General features: G+C 36.0%; 1 protein-coding gene across 1 annotated transcript in view; it reads left to right on the top strand.

Moving 5' to 3' along the window:
• The window catches only part of SPRED1 (sprouty related EVH1 domain containing 1), a 61,356-nt gene that overhangs the window by 16,995 nt on the left and 20,154 nt on the right, over positions 1-24,207 (top strand). Inside the window, exon 2 of the mRNA XM_005520332.3 lies at positions 17,000-17,174. Coding sequence (XP_005520389.2) covers positions 17,000-17,174 — 175 coding nt within the window. The remainder of the gene's footprint in view (positions 1-16,999; positions 17,175-24,207) is intronic.

Genomic DNA, 24,207 nt, shown 5'->3' with positions numbered 1-24,207 from the left:
AAAGAGGTTCTATGAGATTTCTCAAACCTATATTGCCCTATAGGACTTCTAAGTTTTAGTGTATAAACTCATTACTGTTAAACACAGATTTTTAAGTTTCTATCAAAGATGGCACTGGGGGGTAGGAGAGGGTTGTGAGTTTTTTGTTTGGGTTGTTTGGGTTTTTATTTTTTACAACTGTCTTCTGAAGGTTGAAAATGTGATAGGCTAGTGGCATCTTTGGTATTCTCTTGTCAGTCAGTATTCATTATAATGTTTAAGTGATGAAAAGTTATAACCCTTCCTTCAACTTTTTTCACACTAACATTTGAGCCCTTAAGGTTTTTGGATGTTTAATCTTCATAACATGAAGTTATGACCTAGAGTAGAACCAGGAAAGTAAAAAGGTGCCATCTTTTCCTAGCTGCTTATCAGTGAAAAGAAAGTTATTTTTCTTTGGTATTCTGGGAGTGTGACTCTTCCATCATATCTAGAGCAGCGTTTCAGTAGAGGATGACATTTTCTCTCTAAGGGAAATACATATGTGGTCAGGCTTCTTCTTAGTTTAGTGCTTAGGGATTTTGTTGAAATCACTTATTTCTTTAATTGTTTATGTACTTTTTTTAGTGTAATGTGGACAGAGTGAAATGTAGTGTAAATATGTCTCTCTTAAATTGAGAGGGATGATTATTTAACCTTGAGGATTGAATGGTTTACAATAACACTTCTGGTATTAGTGTATCAAATGTCATAGATCATTGGTTGCAGGTTACAGGTGCATTAACACCTAAAAATTAAAGGCAGACTATAATGCAATTCTTATGCTATGTGACCTGTGTCTATTTCCATGTTATATAGGGTATTGATGAAGAAATCATACAATGGAAAACTGTGCTTTAGTTTTGGTCTTCATTGCAGTAATGTTTTAATACCGGCAGATCCTGGATGTATCTCCAGCTACTTGACAGTTGTTTCTCTGGTGGTTTTCATGTTTCTTTAGGGCAAGTAATAGCCAACGCCTTCTGCTGCATCAGTTTTGCCCTCTATTCCCTCTAGTAAAGCCGATTCTTGTTGTTCTCAGTAAGTTGTCTATGTGGTAGTAAAGAATTTAAGAACATAGCAGTGAGCAGAAAAGTTAAATAGGAAAATTAGATTACTGTATTGTTATGCAGATATAATGTCTCTGCTAGTTGAATTAAACTAAAAAGTAAAAATTACATAGCTCCAGCTGAGGGAACTATTTTCTGTCAAGTCACTTCTTGCATGCTTATGTATGTTGTATACCCTAAAACCTAGTATAAAAATGATGACAAAATTTAGTACTGTTTTACACAAGAACTTAGTTGCTGGGCTAAAAGCTGTTATAAAATGCAATTATTAATTTATTCGATTGAAAATAAAATCTCTGAAAATAATTTTAGCTTCCTAGAAAAGAACATGAGCTAGATCTTATTTCAGTGTATTTAATCAGACAGCTCTGGTTTTACCAGAGTTAAACACAGGTTTCACGGATCTAAAGGCTGGGCTCTTTTGGGAATCTTATCAGCTCTTCATTGAGAGTGAGTAGTGGAATATCTCCTCAGGTGCTGTGTCTTGGAATGGTTTTCCTACTGGATTGTTGCAATTTGGTGTTCAATAAAACTAATGCTTTCCCTTCATGAAAGGAAAATCCATCTTCACTGTTCATGATCGGCCTGGTTTTGTCTGGCAGCTTCCAGGCAGCCATAGAGGTTTCTTTTCAGATTCTAACCTTTCTCTTTAGACTCACTCTCCAGCAGTGGGCTTATCCTCTGCATGCATTGCTCATCAAACAGGCCCTGTTATTTCTTCAGGGCAGAATTTTTCTTTATGTCAAAGCTTTCCTGCATGCTAAACAATACATCCAAGTCTTTGGTTTTTCTCCAGACCACTTGAAGTTGCATGTAGGCAGCTAGATAGAAGCTGGAGCAGGCTTCTGTGGGTACGGACAGGGCTGCTCTTATCCTTAAAGTACCATTTTCTGTACTTCCTACTTGTTACATGGGCATAGGTGCAGTAACTGGTCTCTGTGAGCATAGGCATGTGGACACTGCTGTCTGTGGGCTCTTGCTCTTACCTGCTTCTCTTCAGATTGGCTTGGTAGGAAGCTTGTTTTGCCTCTTACAAATTGCGATAGATTGCCATATGGTCTGGTATAGTTCATGTACACAACTGTGATCTGGTAGAGGAAAGGCAAACTCCCAACCCCCCTACTGCTGTTTCAGAAAGGAACAGACAGGAGGAAGTAGGAGTGAGAACAGATTTCTGGATAGATTGGTAGGCAGTGGGGTGAATTCTTAGCACTTCCCACCAGAAGTCTATTCTAATAAGCGTCATGTTTTAACTGTGTGTATGCTGCTCAGGAAGCTGGAATATGAGTATGAAGAGTAAATGCATAAATAGACTTAAAGGGATCATTTCAATTTAAAATTATAAAAGTGTTTATTTCATATCTGAAACAATGCTGTGGTGCTCTCAGCCTCTAGCTATGTGAAGTTAATCATGGCCTGATTTTGTTTTTAACTTCCATTTTTTTCAAACTCTACATTTGACTGAATGTATGCACTACTGGCTTTATCCGGAAAGCACTGCTGTGGCAGTATCCTGACTGAATGAGACTTTCCCAGGGTTCACACCTAGGAAGTACGTGTATAAATAGATCTACAGTGACTGAAATATGCCAAATGCAACAGAATTTTTTTCTCTGTTTCTGGGTCCCTTAAAGCAAAGAGGTAATGTTATTGGTTCCCAGAATGTACAGGAGGAACAAACAGACAAATGGCTAGGATACTGGTCATCAGGTTTCAGTCTATTTTAAATCTTTATTGCTTTACTAAATTAAAGTAATAGACAATGAAAAGGTGGTCTGTTTAGGATTAAAAGATTTGTGTAGACTATAGAGCAACTTCCATGTCTTTCCTGTGGATGAAAAAAAATATTTTATACATATATGTGTCCCCCAAAATGAATTTTTTAGATAAGTCTTTAAAAACCTATGTAAACCTGCATTTCTGATGATGAAATATAGTTTTGAGCTGACAATGACCTGCACAGCCTTGGCCCTAGACATGAAGGGGCACATGACTGAAAGTAAGTTTGGGGCACTGATCTATCAGAACAATCTTTTTGGGAGGATGGGTTTTCTGTTTTGGTTGCACAACCAGTTCTTTTTACAGTTGTATACTGATTTAAGTTAACACAAAGGAGGTAGGAGAATTGTACCCCAAGACTGGAGAAGAAAGAGATAGGAATTCAGTCTGGATTTAGGTGTAGAGGTTTAGCTGCTTTCCCATTATCCCATAAAAGCAAATAATTTTTTGCTGCAGGCCTACAGGTGCTGAATCACTGATAGAGCTCTATGGCTGCTCAGACATCTCCTATGAATAACATCTTGCAATTAATAAGGAATTCAAGAAATGAGAGCTCTACGTAGCATTTATGTGCTATGCATAGTACAGTGTACTTGTATCACATAACTGTTCAATGGAGCATCACCCTTTAATTTGTCTCCTGGAGATGCATCGTCTGTCTGTGTCAAAATGCTTACATAAGTACAATATTTTTTCTTTTGAGTGCCAGTTTACTGGAACCCAATGTTTAAAGTTTGGAATCCATGGATTTTGTATTTGTATTATTTCCTTGCATTCTCAACAAATGCTGAATAACTTCTTGTAAATAATGATCCTTACTAAAGGATGAATAGCTGCAAAACTTGTAGGGTTTTCATGTTTGGGGCTTTTTTTCCTTCTTCCTCTTTTGTAGAGAGGAGATTTGTATTTCCTCTCCCTTATGTGCTTGGCATAATAATGCAGGAGCACAAACTGGGGGAGAAAAAAGAAAAAGAGTGGTTACAAGCAACAGTCGTTCATGAAGGCAGTAGTACTGTAGTTTGGAAAATGTGTTTTACCAATAAATTGACTAATATCAATTTAAAGCATCTCCTTTACAAGTAGTTAGTTAGCAGTATGATCACTTAATCAGTTCTTGTTTTTATTTGTTGTGAATAAATGTTTTGTAGTAGAAATGGTTCAGTTGCCGAGTGAATTTTTCTAGGTTGTTTTTAAAGGCTACCTTTCTATTTTAAAACCTCTTTTGAGTAATATTTCTTTGACTGTTGGTGACTATGCATCAATGAAGATGAGGTGATGAATCACTTCAGGCAAATCACATTTGTTTGGTATATACTAAACTTCTTCCAAACAGAGGCTGCTATAATTCCTTTCCAGTGAAAAGAATTCCTAACCCTTCCTGAAATTTAGGGTAGTTTGCATTCAGACTTATAAATTCATACAGTAGGACTACTATTTTTAGTGCTAATTTATTGTAAAATTATTGCTTCATTAGTATTAAAGTTTGGCCATATATGCTATATCAATGTTTTAATGTGCAGAACGGTAGTACTCATTTCTTTTATATCTGCACTGAAAATAGTAGGTTTTGCATGTATTAGTGATGCACAGATTTAAAGCTACATGCAGGTCCTATGTGCTTATAATTCTCTTCTTGTGATGTATTTTCAACTGTATTTCTTAAAAATTGTGGTTTCTCTCACTGCATTAAGGGATGAACCTTTTAGTGTTCAGAATACCTATTTTCTGTGCTACCAGAGTTAATGCCTTTGCATCTTCTGGAATAAAAAGTGCTTTCCTTTTGTGTACTCAGTCATTACATAAAGGAAATTGTTTGCTTTCTTAGCATGTAAACTGGGCTTTACTAATACAAGGAGGGCCAAAACCTCTCACGGTAAGAATTCAGAGAAAGAAAATACATGTTTCTTGGGAAGAAGTACATTTTTTTCCTTCTTTATGTGTTTGGTTCTCATAATTCCTCACATAGGAAGCCAAAAAACTTCATTAGATTTTCTCTTCATGTTTATACTGCAGAAAAAGGTCAAATGTGCCAAACTTTGTGACTTGAATCCTGGGTGTTCCTTTGTTAGTTTGTCTTAATCTTAAAATACATATGTAATGTAGATAAACAGGCAATCTCCAGCTGGGCTGCAATTCACTGATCAAGGTTGGATAATTGTTCTGGATTGAAGTTGTTCTTTCTTCTGGATTATTCTTGATTCACATCAGCTTTCCCAGTGTTGACCACTGCAAAGCTACAGAAGCAGTGGAGAAAGTGCATGGTAGAAATGAATGATCAGGGCAAGAGAAGGATGGAGAGTGCTTCTGGCAACAGTGCCAGATCATATTAAAGTATTTATAACAATAATTGTAGTGTAGGTATGCAAGTTCCCTTGGATTTATTAGCAGGAGATAGCGTAGAAGTTTACTTCTACTTTAAAACTACTGCCAGTAGATTTGTGTCGTCTCACAAGTCTGTTAAAGTACCTCCTGAGATCATGCTGCAGAGAGTAGTTTTAGAAAAGATTAAAAGAAATCTGATGGCTCTGCATTTTCAGCTGTCTCTGCTTACCCATTGGAAATGCTTCTTAAAACCATTCTTTCCTCTTCTTCATGATGCTTACCAGTTTTCCACCTGTTAAAACTATTAATATGGTATAGATTTTGATACAATAACTTGTATTTGCTGAATATTATTTAATCAATGTACAGTTAAAAATGAAAAAATTTCTATCTTACTATTTTAATTGGAACCAATCTAACCAGTTTTTTCCTGACTTAGGTTTGGCTACAAGATACAGTCCTTTTGATCCAGAAAAAAATCAGTGTATTATAGAAAGCCATAGCATAACAATTGCATATTAAACAGTGATGTGCATTATGATTATGCTTATCATTGATAAAGGGCACCTAGTTTTTCCTCATGATTCTTGTTTGGGTAAAGGAGATACTCTTTCCTTTCTCTTTCCTACTTCTGCATCCCTTATTTTCTTTTTCCTTCTCCTCCTCTTTTCCTCCTTTTTTTTTTTCTCTCCACTACTACTATTTACTTGGCAGAAGACATTTTATACCAACAATATTTCCCCCACTCCCCAGTCTTTGAAACAGCTGTTACTTTACTTTGGTGACTTGAGTTCTAGCATTTTTAGCTCCCTCTTCCCCTTAAATATCCCCTGAAATAACTCTTAGGCAATCCTTTCCTTTTTTTTTTTTTTTTTGTGGTGCTTCCTAAAGAAACAACTCTGTCGGCTGTTTTTTGTTTGGTATTTTTTGTCATCTTTTAATGTAGAATAGGCAATATTAGGATTTTTCTCAGTCTACTGAAAATGCCTCATATATATGGTTGTATTGAGTATTGGACGCACAACACTTTCCAGTCAACGCAGGGATGAAGAAAACAAGGATGAGCTACAAGGATTTGGCTACCTAATGGTATCTGAAATTTCAGTGACAGTTCTAAAATTCTACTCAAATAATCACTTCTCTCTATCAATATTATTATTTTTAAGAACTTACTGACTAAAAAATTTTTTTATCCATTCCTCCCAGTATTATTGAGCTTACAGACAAATGAATCTGTCTAGGAGTTGCTGTACGACTAGAGAAGGTTCTTTCTTCTCTTCCAACTCAATTTAAATTCTTGATATTTGAGCAACCAAATTTAAGAAGCAGAACCCTCAAAACCTCTGTTTCACATCCTTTATGTAAAGCTTACATATAATAAATGCATTTTCAATGTTGGGTTTTAAGCAAAATGTACAGAATTTTCTCAGATGAACCTGTGTGATGCAGCCAATACTTGAGGCTTAAATTCCTGAATAGTGAACATTTTAGCTCAAAATTCAGAGGTTGTTAGCACCACTAAAGCAGTTACTTGTAATATGCTGTTGGTCTTTTGACTTTGCTTTTCAGCATGTATAGTAAAATAGTGATTGCTTTTCTTCAGCTAATGAAACAGTTAATGACTTCTCCTGGCTTATTTGAATTACTTGGACGGTATCCTTGCAGATAAAAGTACTCAGAATTCATTGTTATTTATAATAAGGGAGAATTATTTGTAATCCTCACTGTTTAGATAGTGGATCCTGTCCTTGGAGTACAAATATTGAAGGTCCTTCTGTTGCTGCAGAAAGTGCAAAGGTCTGTAACTAACAAAAGAGCCAAATTGAAATCCTTGAGTTTGATCTTCTCGATCTACATCTATTTGTCTGTTCTACCAGTTTAATTTTTCCTTATGTTTATTGAACATATAATGTCTTCTGTATTTCTAAGCATAGATGTTTAATTTTCTGGTTGTATTTCTTCAATTATGCAATTACGATTAACTTCCAATACTGTTAAATACAAGAACACAAATATTTTTAGAATGGCTTAATGTAAATCTCATTAATTTAGTAAGATTTTTTAGTTTTGCATTTTAGCCTATATTTTATAAGCTAATACACTTTATTTTGTATCATAAAAGGGACAAATAGCCACTTAAAACGTTTTTACAGTGGATAGCAATCAGCCTTTTCTAGTAAAGCTGTGCAACACTGATGTCAGAGCTGCACCAAAAAAAAAAAAAAATCTGCTTAGTTGTTCCTACGTGACATTTTTGTCTCATAGATTGACTGCAGCTGAAAGGCTGTTGTTTTACTCCTTGCTTGGATTCTACTGTCTAAAACCTGTTTTGAGCTTGCATTGTGCAATGTTTCATTTGCTTTCTTGGTACTCTAATGTATTTTGTGCAGTTTGACTTGGCTGTCTCCATCACCTTTTTCAGAATTTCCTCCTTAGGGTGAAATTGCACCCTAAGCCATAATTTATCATAGAATGATTTGCATTCAGAGGGACCCCAGGGGTCATCTAGTTCCAAACCCCATCCAAGACACCCTCACAATAAAGAACTTCTCCCTAATATCTAAACCTATCCTTCATCAGTTTAAGGCTGTTACCCTTTTAATGGTATGAATGGTTTTAAAAGTCTAAAGAGGAAACAAGGAGATGTGATTATAATACTAAATTATCTCATTATTGTATCATCTCTGTTGTAACCCTTTGTTTAGGATTGTGTTGTTGCCAAAACAAAATGTATCTACTGGATACCTTTTAAACTGCTGAATAGAGATTCAGTGATTATTGTAGGAGTTCTCAGGAGTATCATTTATAAAGTGTGAATTTGTTCTTATTTTGGTTTATTACATATTTGGTAAGGAGGAGGAATGCATGTGTACTCCTTATTCTTTTTCTATGCAGTTGCTTACAAGTTTCTAAACTTTGCTTCTGGAAAAGCAGCAAATAACGGAACTTATATAATCTTCATTTTGAGCTCAGAGGCCTTGCAGTGCCTTGTTATTGCTTGGCTCTGTTACATTCATACATGACCTATGTATTCATTGCATGCAACTTTTTGTAGAAACTTGTGAAGAATAATACTTTAGCAGTAGTTGGAATGGGGAATGTAGTAAACCAAGGCTTAGTTGCACTTTTTTTGGGATGTGCTGTTGTAATTCCTATGTTCTGACCTTAGGGCTCGTGAGTGACCTATTTCTATGCTTAGACTGCTGGTTAGACTGCTAATTATTACTGAGATTATCAAACATAATCATAAAATTATATAGTGGCTATGTAAGTTACATGATTCATGCTGATGTATGGCAAATAAAAAGGGTATACCATTGAAACATTTTGTATAAACTTATTAATATTTTGTTTTTTCTGGTTTGATGGATTATTGTAATAGAAGTTTTTGCAAATTCAGACAGAGTAAATACAAAAAATCTATGATGATGTTTTCTGACCTGTTTGAGAAAGTATAACAGCTTTGTCCTTTTTTTTTTTTTCCTATGTAAGTTCTTAGGTGGAGGAAAATAATAGCTACCTGAGCATTTGTGGAGTACTATTCCTAAATAAAATGAGCAGTGGAATAATACGTACACAGGTACTTGTTGGAAAATAACATATTTAGAACAGTCTGTTGTACCTTAGGGTAGCTAAAATTGTTTATAGGGAGTGTGTTAGTTACCTTCATCTTATTTTAGCGGTCAGAAACTTTATTACACAGTGGCTTGTTGATGAATGTATTCACATCTGTTAACAGAGTTTCCAGTCCTGCTATCCATAACCTCAGTGGCTGGATGACCAGCTTTGACAATGAGTGTGATCTAATTGCACTTGCATACTTCATACTTGGACTTTGTGAGCATATAAGACTGGAGGAAAATGGTTGTGCAAGAAGAGAGAATTCTGCCCTGTTCAGATACGAATATTACCTAAAATCTTTCCATAAATTTTTGTCCTAAACTGTAGTAATCATTGTCATTCCCAGTAAAATGAAAAGCGCAACTGAATCTGTGAGCTTCATTTAAATAAAAAAAAAAAAAATCTAGACTGGATGGTGTTATCTGAGAAAATTTACTGGAAGTGTCAAGTTATCTTAGTTTCAGTGGAACCTGCCCTAGGCTGCAGACTTGTGCTTGTCCTAAGTTTGCTGAAGAGCTCAAGAAAATGAAAAGCTTGTGTTCCATCATTTCTTTAGATGTTTCTTTTTTTTTTGCAAGGTTGGAAAGAAATGGTAACTTTTTCTCACGTTAAAAAAACACAAACAAAACCTCTTTCTCTTGTTTCATTTGTGGCTCTTCCATCTTTCTCTACACGTTTCCATCTTAAGCAAATCAGAATTAATACATGGTATCAGTGTCCAACAGCTTGGTCAGAAACAAGTAATTATTTCACAGATTTAAAAGAGGGTACAAACAGTTCTATGAATGGAATGGAGAGATTCCTTTGGATCTTCAGATATTCAGAGGTAAGGAAGAAGCAAAATCTTTAAGAATATATGCAGAGAAGGGAAGAGAGGCTAAAATAGAAGGTGAATATTTCTAGACTTATGGCTGTCAGCTTTTAAAAATGAGGCAAATTTAGGGTTTTTGGAAGAAACCCGTTAAACTTGGAGGGTACATGAGTACTAGGATCTGACCACTTAATACCATTAGCCTAAAACTGGATGGAATTTAGTCTGGAAGTCCTTGGTACCAACTCTTCTCTGTTGTGAACAGGCAGCTGTGGAAGTGGTCAAAAAGCATCTTACATGTCCAGCCTATCTCATAAACTACTACAAAGTGGAATTACATCCAATGTGCTATTTATTTAGTTCTGCTACATGTGACCAAAACCTGTAGAGCCAGTTTCAAATGTTACTTTGATTATTTTTAATTTTTGTGGGGAAGGATTGAAAGGAAAATAAGTTTGTTTGGATTTTTTATTTGATTGTGTATTCTATATTAGATGCCATATTCTAAATAATATGCCTTGACCAGATGGCGTTACAGAGCTCTTTCTATTATGAAAATTTAGGCCTTCAGAAGGCAGTTTCTTTAAAAGGAGTAGAATCCAAGTGTGTGTTGTGATCTCCTTTAGTGTGATAAAATATTACTTCATTTAACCAGCCCTCATGGATGACATACAGAAGTAATAGAAACTAGCTACAATTACCAAACAAAAGATGCTGGGGAACAAGGCTGAAATGTTTTTCATACAAATGTCACTGCATACTTTGTGTAATTTTGATAGTTTTCAAATCTTAACAGCTTCTCCATTCTACATATGCTCTTGTGCTTTGCAGAGGAGCTTACAGCAGCAGCCATTCTTCCTTGCAGCACTGATTACTTGACATGGGCATAAATCTTAAATTGTCTGTATTCAAATAGGAACACTAGAAACCCATCCCTACTTTTTAATTTTTTTATAATTATTCTTACGTTGTGTCCAGGAGAACACTTCATGAGAGCAATACAGTATTTTGACGTTTGTTCCTTTGTGTCTCATTTTCCCTTTTGAATTGTAGGTGTGCTGTTAAACAACTTCTTAGGTTTTATGAGCCTCTTCTACTAAATAATAATTGTAATAATGTATTTTTGGCTCTTTCAGGATACCAGTTATCCCTTCATTACATAATACTGTTTACCATGTAGCTTTTTCCCTTTGCCATTTTGTGTTCAAGCCAGTTTGCTTGGTAGCTCAGGTTTCTATAAATAGATTTTCTTCTTCTTGTTTTGTTTTGTATTGTTGGTTTTTTGGTGTTCGTTATTAGAGCAGAAATGTTCCATTCAGGTTTTTTGACAAAATCCAAAGCTCTTGTTTAAATCAGTATGGTTACCAATATCCTAAATATATCAGCATTTGTCTGTAGTTCCTCCTGGAAATCCAGGTCTTTTCTTGCTAAACTCCTCACAGAAATAAACTTCCTGAGCATGTAGTCATGTACATTTGCTGTTTATTGTGAGGAATACCTCTTGCCTCTTTTTAAAGGAAAAAATCTGACAAATCTTGCATTCTGCCAGCGTAAGAGTTTGGTATATATTCTGATTCGTTGATATAAATTTGAGAGGAGACAGGTAGCAGTCATGTTAAGCAGAGCCTCATTTAGTAGCTGTTATTATGGCAATATCCTCTTCATTAAAAAATAATAAGATATGCAGTCATACATTTTCTTGGTGGAAATTATGTCTTCTTTAGCACTTGTGCTACATTTGCATTTTCTTCTGTTTTAGGTAAGTCATTAGTATTTTGTGCCAGTAGCACTCATTCTCTAAACCTTTACTAACAAAGGGTTTATAACATCAGCAGTGTACCAATAAGGTCATGTGGTTGGTGACATTATTTTTCTTTCTATATTGAGTCAATACTAAAAAAATGCTGTCTGCAAATAAAACAGACTGTAGCTTAGTGGTCTGACAGTACCTTTTGGCCCGTGGACATGTATGTACTCATGAGCACTTCTCTAGCAGGGAATCATAAAGTCTTCTGCTAAGCTGTTTGGATAGTAAGAGCTTTTAAAAGCCAAGTGTGGTTCATGTATGCTCTTTTGGTAAGGCTACAAACACAAAAGTATATCGCACCAAAAGTTGGAGGGAGCGAAGTATGTGTGTAAAGTACCAGTCAAAGGTAAAGATCCTTGATCCATGACCATTTCACATTTGGAGACCAGCCTGGAGCTGTTACTTGGGTGCCAGCAAAGGTAGTTTAATTTCATGGCAGAGTGTGTCACGATTTTTCAGAACGCCTTTTTTTTTCCCCTTAGCCTTGTCAGAAGTGTTTAAATAGCAGTTTTCACAGTGATAACTCTTGCTTCAAAGTATCATGAATTCTTACAAATTAACCCATATATTTATGGATTATATTTACAAAGTTATATTTCATTGAAATTGCTATGCTTTGAAATATGCTATTAAGGAGAAGAAAGAATAATTGAGATTGGAAGGCATTTCTGAATGTCATCTTCCCTGCTGCTCAAGGAAGGATCACCTAAATCATCTCACTGAGGACTGTGTCTAGATGGCTTTTGAAACTCTCCAAGGATGGAGACTCCACAACTTATTTGGATAACCTGCGTCAGTACTCAGTGTCAGTACCCTCACAGTGAAAAAGTGGTTGCTGATGTTCAGTTGGAACTTCCTGTGTTTCAGCTTGTGTCCGATGTCTCTGGTGCTCTCACTGGACACCACTGAAAAGAGCCTCTGTCTATCCTCTTTGCACCCACCCTTGAGCTATTTGTATACACCAAGAAAACACCCACAAGTCTTTTCTTCTCCTGGCCAAGCAGTCCCAGATCCCTCAGCTTTCCGTCATATGATGAATGCTTCAATCTCTTAATCATTGTTCTTGCACTCTGCTGGACCCACTCCTGGAGCTCCGTGTCTCTTGTGTACTGGGAAGCCCAACACTGCACAAACTCTCCAGATGTGGCCTCAGTAGGGCTGAGTAGAGACAGAGGATCAGCTTTTGTGACCTGCTGGCAGCGCTGTTAGCCTCCCTTGTCCTAAGGGCATGTTTGTGTCCATATGAAACTCGAGGTCCTGCAGATCTCCTTTGACAGAAGTTATAATTCTAAATATTTTTACCAAAGTTGAAAGAGTCAGTTTCTCCTATGGTTCAGTTTATAATTTCACTTGCAGATTCAGGTTTCTTGATGGTAATGGTAGTAGCTGTATAGTATTAAAAAAAACAATTTGCAATTACAGTACAATTGTTTTAAGCAACATTTCTGAAATCACTTTTGTTTTTCAGTCCTATATTAAAATAGAAATGTACAAAATGCAGTACAAGAATGGCAATGTTTAATGTGAAGTAGGAGAGGGAAAATTTGCATACTCTTGCAACTAGGTTAAAATATATGTATAGCAACAAGATAGCTGCCTCCCCACTATCCCAAACGTCTCTTCCCCTTTTTCTGTGGGAAAAGTATTTCTGCAGAAAATTCCAAATATTTGTTCTCTTTTGCTTGGCTAATGTAATTAAAGGACAAATGTAACAACATTTGTTATCTTTATAGTCTTGATATTAAATGTAAGAAACACCCCAAATTATCAAAGTAATTTATTTTTCACAAAAAAAAAGGAAAATAATCATGGTGATGAAATTGTGTTCCTTCCCCAGCCACCAGAAGAAGGCTTGTTCCTTAGTTTTCAGGCTGAAGGTCCCAGCCTGTCTTGGCCAGTGGCATGCTTCCTGAGGTTGCATAACAGTTTGGTCATCCAGCTCATAAGTTAGTTTGGGCCCAAGAGCATTACAGTGATATAAACACACAGCTTTTGGAGGGAGGAGAGAGCCTTTAAAACTTCTTGTCAGATTTTAATGCTTGATACTCTTATAATGCCTGCTGCTGGCAGGCAGGGACTGTAGGTCATATCTTTCCAGTCCACTTATGGTTTATAACCCTTTCATTTTGCCCCAAATGCTTTCTTAGGCTGCTTAATGCACCCCACTACAGATTTTGATTTTGGTGTAAGAATAATCTTCATTTGATTATATTTTTAGAATGAAACTTCACACAGCACATTTATTATGCTATCTTAAAATGGTTTGGTTTCAGGTTTACAAGGTATATCACTCAGATACACGCTGTACTCCTCAGTAAGTCTTCACTGCTAGAGGTGAAAAAACAGTGTAGATAGCTTTTTTTTTCTCGTTCTCCTTTATTCCAATTTATAATTCCCTTTAATCACATAAGAATACCATATTCTTAGCTCCCACCTGAGGCACTCAGATGTTAGAGAGATCCGTTTCTTTAGTTGTTAAGAACTGATCTTGGATTCCAGTGTCGTTATTCCCAGTCTCACTGGTCCTCAGCAGTGACTTTAAGAAAGCAGCACGTTCCTTTGGCCAGAATACCATTTCCTTTAAACCTTACTCTACCTCAAGAGTTTCCAGTGGCCAGAACCAAAACCAGGGAGTACAGCTACTCAGTACAGTAGCTTTGGACCTGCTGTTGCAATGCTGCTCTTCATGTTCCATTTCACATGCTTGTGGTAGCTCTGGTAAAAAGCTTTGTAAGAGCAATGCTCAGCTGATCACCCTGTTTGGTTGGTTTTTCTTTTGTTAAGGTATTCCAGATAGAACTGCTAATCATGCAAGAGTAGGTAAAAGCCTTAGGTTGTGTTAGGAAGACACTTGGAGCCTTGTCTGCCCTTTTTCCCGCTGCTAAGGCACACCAGCAGTTTTAACAATTTGTTCTAAGGCTCCCAATAGAAGACGGGGCTATAATGCCTACAGATACAAGACTTCCAAGTGCTTTCATAGTGCCAGTAGTGTGACAGGCAGATCCTGTTTTGTTTACACAGGATTTTGGAAATGGGAACCATCCATAGGTCCTGCCACTGCATTCTGGTTAGTTGCAAACCACCTTGTATTGCTAAAAACAGCTATTGTTACCAATTACGAGTCCCATTCAAATATTAAAAAAATTTTAAAACAGCCACCAACAGAAACAAAAAACCAATAATCTCATTGTAGACTTAGGCATTGTTACATGTACAGAATTTGTCTAGTTAATCTACGGGGTGGTTTTATGGAAAAACGGGCTTGTTTCAGTTTAAGCGATGGTCCATTAAATATTACCTTTTGAGGAATTTTATTTTGCACTAATGCAGTGGATTTGATAATAGTTTCTAAAATACTCGAAAGGATGAATGTTTAAAACATTCATTTAGAATATATGGAAAGCAAATCACAAGATTGTTAACTAGACCAGAGTAGGCATCTCAGTATAGGATAGGGAAAAAAAACCCAACATTGACAGAGAATTCTATTGCATGGAAGAGCTTAAGCCTCTGTCTTTGTTTCTCCTTAGCAGTTCTTGGAAAGAAAATGGATGTGAAGTGTGAACTTTCATTTTAAGAAAAAATCAGTGTTGTAGTAGGTTTCTCATGTAGCCGAAGGAAAGTTCTCTTTAACTGAACTCTTGCTGCAATCGATTGATATACGAATACAAGCTCTAATGTTCAGATTTATGACCAAATTTATAGAGTGAATAACTTAAAAGCTAAATTTGTGGTTCACTTAAATCAAGAATAGCAGAGACAGTTTTTTAGGCTTAATCAGTTGTTGCATCCTATTTCTTACTGGTTTACAGGAGAGTCCTAGTGTCCTTAGTTTCTGTCAGAAGAGGTTCTTCTGAAAGTAATGAGATGGAAGACTACTTGTGCATGAAGTGTATAACTGCAGTCTGACCTTAGCTCCGAGTGAAACACAGTGATAGAGACCACTGATCAGTAATATTATGAAGCATCAAGATGTAGCCAGTTTTATTTGCAGATATTAGAATTATGATAGATGTGTACAATGAAGGATTGGATTTTTCTTTATTGTATTTGTCTGCTGTGTTTGAGTACTTAACTAAAAAATGTTGGTAAAGAAATGGTGAGCAACACTGAACCATCATTTTAACTGTGAGATTTAGAGAGAGGAGGGGGCTTTGCTCAGAGGTAGCAAACAAAATTCAGCTACCTATAAGCTAAAAATTTATAGTCTTGTATAATTTTCCATTTTACAAACTGTTATGTATTTGAGCTTTAGATGCTTGCAGCAAAATTCTTTATATATGTGTGTATCTATGTATATCTATATATATCTATATATATACACACACAAGTGAATCATATTTGTGAATCATACATGTGTGTGAGAATGTAATATATTAATTACGCAAAAAAGCCTACCTTTCTTATTTTTGGGATTTTGGGGGGAGGGGTGTTGGAAGTAAAGAAGTGATTTTTTAAAAGTGCAACAGCTTGGTGAATCGTTTTATCTCAAATACATAAGGAACACTTTGATGTCTTCTAATATTTCCTCTTTAGCCCTTAAATTTGACATCACTGGTGCTAAGTGGTGTAAGTACGTAAACCCTGAATCAAGAATATGTTACAAAAAGATAACACCTTATTTTAAGGTGTTGAAATGTTCAATCGTCAACTGCTACATTCATCCAGTAAACTGTACTTCAAATGTAGCATCTTATAACATCCTTGGCAATCACTGGGGTTTTCCAAGTGGTGTAGTGGCAAATTCATAACCAAAACTAGAAATTTTCCTTTAATTTAGAAGAAAAAACTAAGCAGAGAGAGAGGGAAATGACGAAAACCTCTTTTTCCAATACTCTGGAATTTGGCTTTTAAGTAATGGCATGATAATAATTTGTTTATTTTATAAAAGTACTAAATTATAGAGAAAGATGTTAGATTGTAAAATGCAAGTAATACTACATGCAATGCAAATACAGAAGAGAAGAGGCAAGTAGACACTGCAATTATGGATTTTAAGTAGTTGTAACTGGTTCTGTTTTCAAGCCCCACAGTGTATATCCTGACCTACCCTTGCGAAGGACGGGTTATGTGCATGGGGAGGAGGGATGAATCAAGGGAAGCAGGGTTTCTGGCTAGAAGCCTGTTCTTGTTTATATTTCAGTGACAGAAGGCCTGACCTCTTTCTGTTTTCTTGTTCTCTTTTCTGTGCGATTTCATGGTGGCTGACTAGCTTCACGATTAGTCTAAAATAAATCAGGAGTTGATTCTTACTCTCTTTCCAGCCCTCTAGCTAGATCATGGAGTGTAAAGATTTTAGAAGAATATGAATTTTGATTTGGCAACTGTATTCTCTGATTAAGCCCCTTTACAAAAAAATCACGAGCTCTGAGAAACCCTAATGAAAGCATAAAAATACAGAGGAACATTTTTTAGAGGGTGGTCTTAAATTCTTTTCTTCTAGGTGATATTTGTGGAAAGACTGTTAATTATTGTGATCTTGGTTGTGGGTTTGTTGGTTTTGTTTTGTTTTTTACTAAAAACAAAAAGTTGTTTATGGAAAACTAATTTCTTCTTTTGCTTCTCTTTCAGTAATAGTTATGCACGAGTGCGAGCTGTGGTGATGACCCGGGATGACTCAAGTGGTGGATGGTTACCACTTGGAGGGGGTGGACTAAGCTGTGTCACAGTCTTCAAAGTCATTCCCCAGGAAGAGAATAGCTGTGCTGATTTTCTTATCCATGGAGAACGACTCAGGGATAAAACGGTAACAATTTATATCTATTTAATGATAATGTTAAAACTGTATGTGACATGCTTATGTAGACAAAGTAAATTTAAAGTCTCAGTCTAATGCTGTTGCTGAACTTTTCTGTATCAATGATTGTGTACCAGAAGAACCTGTTATTTGTTTGAAATGTAATACCCTGCTTTTTTAGAATCAAGCACATTGATTTTTTAGAAACTCTATGCATTTTGGGAAAAATTTTGCTATTAATTTTTCTTCCAATGAAAGATTAGAGTTTCTATACCAGTGATAATGCATTTAGGAGTAGTGTTGGAAATGAGAACTTTATTAAGAACATGAAATCAGGTGGAATTCCTCAGTAGTGATTTGGTTAGCTGTGGAATATGGCTATGACAAGAAGAAGCCATTTTATGTGAGAGCTACTTCATATTGAAAGACAGAATGAAGCTGACAGAATTGACCTGGCTTGATGAACACATAACCAGTATTCATTCATCAGCTACCTTACATAAAATGCTGATAATAAACATCTCTTAAGAAGCATCATGAAAATCAGCCTCAGAAAAGGAAAACTGGTGCAGGATCTCAGCCATTTCTACATGCAGACCTAAGGAAGGCAGAATGGGCTTACTAGGGATTGCTTGGTTACTTGTGCGGCAAACAGATTTCTGGGTGGGTGTGTCTCACTGTGGAAAGAGAAGTAGAGGAGGCACAAAAGCTCCATCTCAATGACTTTTATTAAGAATATATTCTTTTCTGCAAATAAACTTTGACTCCTCTGTAAGCTTAAAAGATAGAATTACTTCTTATACTGTACTGCTGACCCTTCTTCAAGCACAACAGTTTGTCCCATGAGGCAGGACTGCTGAGTTCTCTGCCTTGACTGTGACTACTGTAGGAAGAAAGCATATAAATAGAAATTCTGCTGACTCAGTTGTTTCTGAGGGGCGTAGCGCTATTAGCAGAGAACCCTGTGTTCCCACACAGCTACGTGCACCTGCAGTTCCTTCCTCACTTTGCAGTAGTTCCCTCTAGAACTTTTTTTAGCCTTGTTGAGGCTCTTTTTGAGAAGCTTAATTGCATTTAGAGATATTTGATATTTTTTTCTTAACTCTTAATACCTGGAATATTCACAGCTTGCCTGAAAAATAATAAAATGCTCCAAACTAGAGACTGGTTTAATAGTGTGTCTGCATGCATATAAAGATGTCTGGCCATCAGTATCCTGATCTGTTTGCAGTGTCCTCTCTCCCGTTTCACCTAGGCAAGACTTGTTTTGGTTCCACTTCTGGTAGAAGGTTTTATATGTTTCTCCTTCTCTTCCTGTCTAAAATCAAGCTCATGTCAGCATGAACATGTTTTCCAAACCTTTATTGTCTTGAACAGCTTGTTTTATTTTAGGGTTTTTTTTGTGTGTGTCCCATCCTGTGTCCATCTGTCTTCCTTGTACTTGCCCTCAAAAGGTGACCTAACTAGTCTGTGAGTAATTGTAATGATTGTCTGATTGTAATCTTGCTGTAGTTATGGGAAGTTGCTGTTAGAAGTCAGCCCCTCAAAAACACAGGATAAAAGGTGGAATAAGTGCAGCTAGGACAAACATCTCTCCTGTGTATATTAAATAAAGCTCAGGGAACTAACAAATATAGATTTAGAGTGTGGAGAAGAACACTGGAGAATCAGTAATTCTTTGATAACGGAATGAAAGGTCACTGCGTATTCATGTATTTCTACAGACTTCAGATAATGCAATTATCTGAACAGCTAATGTGTAATGTATTAACAACCAAGTTGTATGGTATGCAACAAGACCCCACTTGGCACAGAAGTAACAAAATCCTGCACCAAGATATGCGATGACAAAATTACGTCATGACGCTTACTTAGAAGGGCAGAAGATAGCAGACACTGAAAGAAAAATCTGTTGGACATGTCACTGATTCTAAAACTGTTCTGATCATTATGCTTTCAGTATGGTTAATGGTTTTACATTCATTCTTAGAATATCCTTGTGGATTCACAGTTCAAGCACAAATTTTAACCCTTTTTTTTTATGAAGCCAAACATTTGGTGTTTTAGTCCAAATAGAAGTGACAGGTGACTATTATATTTCATAATAATTAGAAATTCATAATAATTATATATTTTATTTTTTATTAAAAAGTAAAGTAAAAGTGGAAGCCAATGTATTTGCTATTGAGTGGATACCAAATATTTTGATCATCTTCAGATTTTTCTGAAGTGTTATGCTGAATCTACTGTTTCTGTGCACCAGCTTCCCTCTAGTCTCGTTTTAGAATGCCCTCGGTAAATCTCAATGCCTGAATAATCTCCAAAGTTAGTAGTATGCTGTTTGGTTGGCTGCTCTTCCATCGTATTTGAAAAGAGAGTGTAACAGAATTTTTTTAAAAAACTTCCCAAACAGTTTCTAACATTTCAGTTATTCAGACTTTGAGTACGTGTATCTTCAGAAATATTTCATTAATAATCTACTGTAATATCTACAAGTCACTTGGACCATAGTTTCCAGTTTACTAACTTTTTTGCAAAGTACACACAGCTGTTTCTGAAAATACTTCTGTGGACTGAGAGAGAAAGTCATCTTTACAAATGAATTTCCCCACATTCTCTAAAGTCACATTACACATTGCTAAAATACCTAATCAAGATTATATCTCGATTTTCTCTGGCCAGTAAGTCTCTTCTTTTGTGAACTGGCTTAGCTTCCAGAAAATGTACTGAAATTCCATAATCCTGGAAACCTAGAGTGTGGAACTTGGAATGCTTTTCTGTGATGTGGGGAAGCATTGGTTTTGAAAAAGTTTAGAAAGTAAATGGAGTTCAGATCTATAGTTTTTCCCTAAGATAAATGGGAATCATAATCCCAGTATAACTGGTTAACCAATGTGTCAGTAGAAAGGTGGAATTCTCTCCAAAGCAGCTGGAAATCCATAGGTGAGGTATTTGATGGAGGTATCTTCCAGGTGCTTCTTAAATGGTTATACTGAAGAGGAATTAATCAGCTTTAATTGCTACTTCTGACACTACATGCAGTTCCATTCCAGTGTTCCAGATCTTTCCATGTATTTTATAGGCTATGGAGGCATTTAAATGCAACTACAGACTTCAATCTGTAAGTCAGCTGTAGAAATAAATACTCCGGAAAGAAAATCAAAATACTGATGATCCTTGTTGGAGAGGGCTTGTGTTGTTTTTACACCTGAGAGGCAGGTTGCTGTCAGCCCTTCTGTGAACCAGCTTCAGACTACATGTAGAACTTCCAAAATGTTTGTGTGGTGCAGAGCTATTTAAAACATCTTTTGGCATTCACAAAAAGCATCCTAATTATCTGAGAAGAAAATCAAAGTGGTGGCACCATTGAATTAATTTGAGAGAGAATGCTCCCTGCTAATTTGCTCAGGTTATTTAGATTTGTCTTGGAATGTAAGGGTATTTCATGAAGACTTTTCACATAATTACACGTTTCCCCCTTTATTATAATCACCTTCCTAGATCAGGCTCCAGCTGGTCTGCTTGGAACAATTGTACTCCCATGTAACCTGCTCAGGTCTGCTGTTCTGTGTTCACAGCAGCTGTCTTCTATCTTAACAGAACTAGTGCTAAACACATATTAGGCTCAAACTTATTGGTTTCAGGCTTTGGTGAATTTTACCTTCTTGAATGAAAAGTCTGATAGACTACTCTGGTTTATTTTCTTCTCCAGACTTTTGCCATGCAAGTTTTTATCAAAGGAGAAAAAAAAATATTACTAGTATCTTTTAGATACTAATTCTGTAACGGGAGAGACACAAAGCTAAAACTGAATATAAACACCATTCTCTTATAAAAAATCTGCTGTTCACAAACTTAAATATTTATTTTTTTAATTGTCTTTAAAGTTTGAGGAAAGATTGATTCTGTTGGCCTGTAGTACAGCCCTTACATCATCTTCTTTTTTGAACTGAATCAAAAGTGCACATAAAATAATTATATCATATGGTTACTGTGGCACTGGGTTGATATACTCTGTAGCATGAATTTACTCAGGCTGTGCTGCCTGTTCCCAAGAGTAATGCAGAAAAGGCATTTTAAAACTATGTGCTTATTTATATGTTTGTAGATTTGGGTTGGGAATGAGAAACAGTGAAGCTGTCTTACATGCGCTCTTGTACATTTTGAAAGTATAGCTAGAAACCAGTAAAATAGTATCCAGTATCTCAAAATGTTCAATTATTGGGTCTGTTAAGATAGAATTTTGTATCAAATGGAAAAGTTTTTTTTCTTTCTTTTTTTTTCTGAAATAAGCTCTAAATAATGATGTAATGTCTTAAATGCTCATTTTATTTCTGCTTAAAAATATTAGGGTTTTAAGTGCTGAAGTAGAAAATTCCTGGCTCTGGAGATTGAGCTTGTCTACATAAGCCAGATAGGTTTTTATTGTCTTTAAAGCATTTAGTTTTTAAAGGTGAGAAAAGAAACATTAAGCAAACAAGTATTTTTGAGTAGCAATGAATTCATTAGTGTTATACTCAATGACATCTAGATATTAAAAGGATTTTTTTCATTAACTAATAGGAGACATAAAGCCCTACTTATGCTCTGAGAATTTAAATTTTGGTCATGTGCATCTGGTTTTCTTCTGTCTTGAGCCTGATGATTCTGCAACATTTTCCATTATGTGCCAAGGTAGATGTTTCATACTTGCATGGAAGTCTTATATAAAGTCTCCAAATGAAGAAAACCTTCACAACACCAACCCATGGGGTGTTTTTTGAAATGAAACTTAGTTAAGCTATAGGCACTTTATTTACAATTTTTCAGATCTTTCCTGTGCATATCACTGGAGATCTTGGGGAAGGTCTACTTGAAAAGGTTTGTGAGTGCATATTTTGGGTAACCATGTGGGAGAGTATGTGATCTTCACCTATGATGTGGAGAGTTCTGAACCATAGCAAAGTGCACTAAAAAATAAATGGAATTTCAAAATATATCTGCATTGAAAAAGCTTGGTTTCCATTTCCAGGCCTTGGAGAATACGTGTATGAGGATACTTCCTCCCCAGCCCCCATGATAGTTCGCATGCTTGAGCATCAGGAAGCCTTTGGCACAATTAGGTTTTACAATTTAAAAATTCAGTATTGCTGCAAAGCATAGAAGTGTTTCAGCGAGAGAAAAGAGAGAAAAATTCTTCTGGGGATGGTTGGTATGTTTTTTTATTTGATTTGGATTTTTTGTATTTCTGGATATAAGAAATACTATTGAAGGGCTGGATGTTTATAAATTGCTGTTCCACTGTTAATTGAGACCTACAGCTTTTCAGTTTTCTCTCAGGTAGGGCAGACAAGTCTTTATAGCAAGTCTTGCTTGTACAGATTCTTATATCTGATAACATACACAGTTTTGATGCAACATATTTTTCCCTTTTCAATGCCCTTTCACTTATATCTTCTGTGTTGTGGTCTGTTTTCATACAGGTTTAGATGGCAAAAAATCAGTGTCACCCCCTCAAATGTTGTTTCCTTGAATCAAGTTGAAAACAATTAGTGTTGGATGGGATGTTTACCTGTTTTGTTAATCATAGCTTGTTATAAGAAATGTGAGGGTTGGAAGTGGGGGTAAGTGCTTCTTGGGCTGGAGGGATTTGGTTTGGGGATTTTCTAGTTCGCTTTGTGTGTCTGAAAACCATAGCTTCTACTAAGTGAAGTTTTAATCCAGTTTTTATCTCTAGTGGTAAAATTGTTATTGGGTATGAATTTTGCAGTATGAAGTAATCTGGATTAATCCCTTCAGCACCAGAAATTCATTGTGATGCTATAAAATCAAGCTTGCAGTCCTTTCTGTTGATGTTTTGGATGACACTGCACACAAACTATACTGTGAAAATAGTTGGTGTTAATGTATTAGAGATCCCTCTAAAGAGCTTTCAGACCTAGAAAAGACAATGGTGTGAGAAGCCTTCATTTTTAACTGCTCTTTGAAAGAGGAAGCAAGTTTAAAATCATCCAGAGGAACAAGGAACAATTATTTGATGCACCTTAGAACTGCAGAATAATCCTTTTTTTCCTGCCTGCAACAACTTTTCCTACAGACCTACAGAAACAGGTTCCTTGTTATGTTTTCTTTTAGGCAGTTTTACCTACACATTGTTGACTATTAAGGGAGATCTGAGTGGAGAAACTAAAAATTATTTTAGTGCTGAAGGAGTTTATATGTGCAGAAAGAATATTATCCTTCTAGACGCAGAGGTAAAAGGCAGTAACAGTTGAGAGGAGATGATTACTGGTGGGTTGTAGGGGGAATAAATAATGAAGAGCAAGAGAAAAAAACCCTATTTGCCTATGTAATAGTTAGACAATGAAAGGAGAGGAACACAGACTATGTAACAATAACCTAAGTATACATATAAATATATATTTTTTTGAGGGGTTTTCTCAGTTGTGTATACTTAAACTAATTTTACCATATCCTGTGAGGAATTTTGTATTTTCTCTTTTAGAAAGCCACATATGTAACAAAATAAAAAATTAAAATTCTAAAAGTGCATCAGTGAAATGATAGCATATTATTGAAATGATAGTGAGATTCCTTCATCATCAAATACCAATACACAGAGACATGTTGTCTTGCTGGGGGCTTTATTATACTGCTATGGGAGCAGATCAATGCGTCTCCCTCCATACTTTCTTGTTCACATTCGACTTTTTTTAATCAATAAACACTCAGTGTAACAATGTTGCTTAAAATAATTTTTGCCAGTAAAGTAAAAGTGCAAATATATTTTTAAAACCAGACTATTCAAAGGGGCAATAATAAGACTTTTGAGCACCTGAAGGGAGCCTGCAAAAAAATCTGGAGAGGGATTATTTAACAGAGATATATTGACAGGACAGGGCAGAATGGCTTCAAATTTAAGGAGGGTGGATTTAGATTAGATACTAAGAAAAAAATCTTTATTTTGAGGGTTGTAAGGCACTGGAAAAGGTGGCCCACAAAAGTGGTGAATGCTCCATTCCTGGAAGTGTTCAGGCCATTTTGGATGGAACTGTGAGCAACC

The sequence above is a fragment of the Pseudopodoces humilis genome, chromosome 7 (assembly GCF_049639895.1).
Source record: "Pseudopodoces humilis isolate 2021_Gansu_Grassland_sample_001 chromosome 7, ASM4963989v1, whole genome shotgun sequence".
Lineage (NCBI taxonomy): Eukaryota > Metazoa > Chordata > Aves > Passeriformes > Paridae > Pseudopodoces > Pseudopodoces humilis.
The sequence above is the reverse complement of the archived record's forward strand: the minus strand, read 5'-3'. Positions and strand labels throughout refer to the sequence as shown.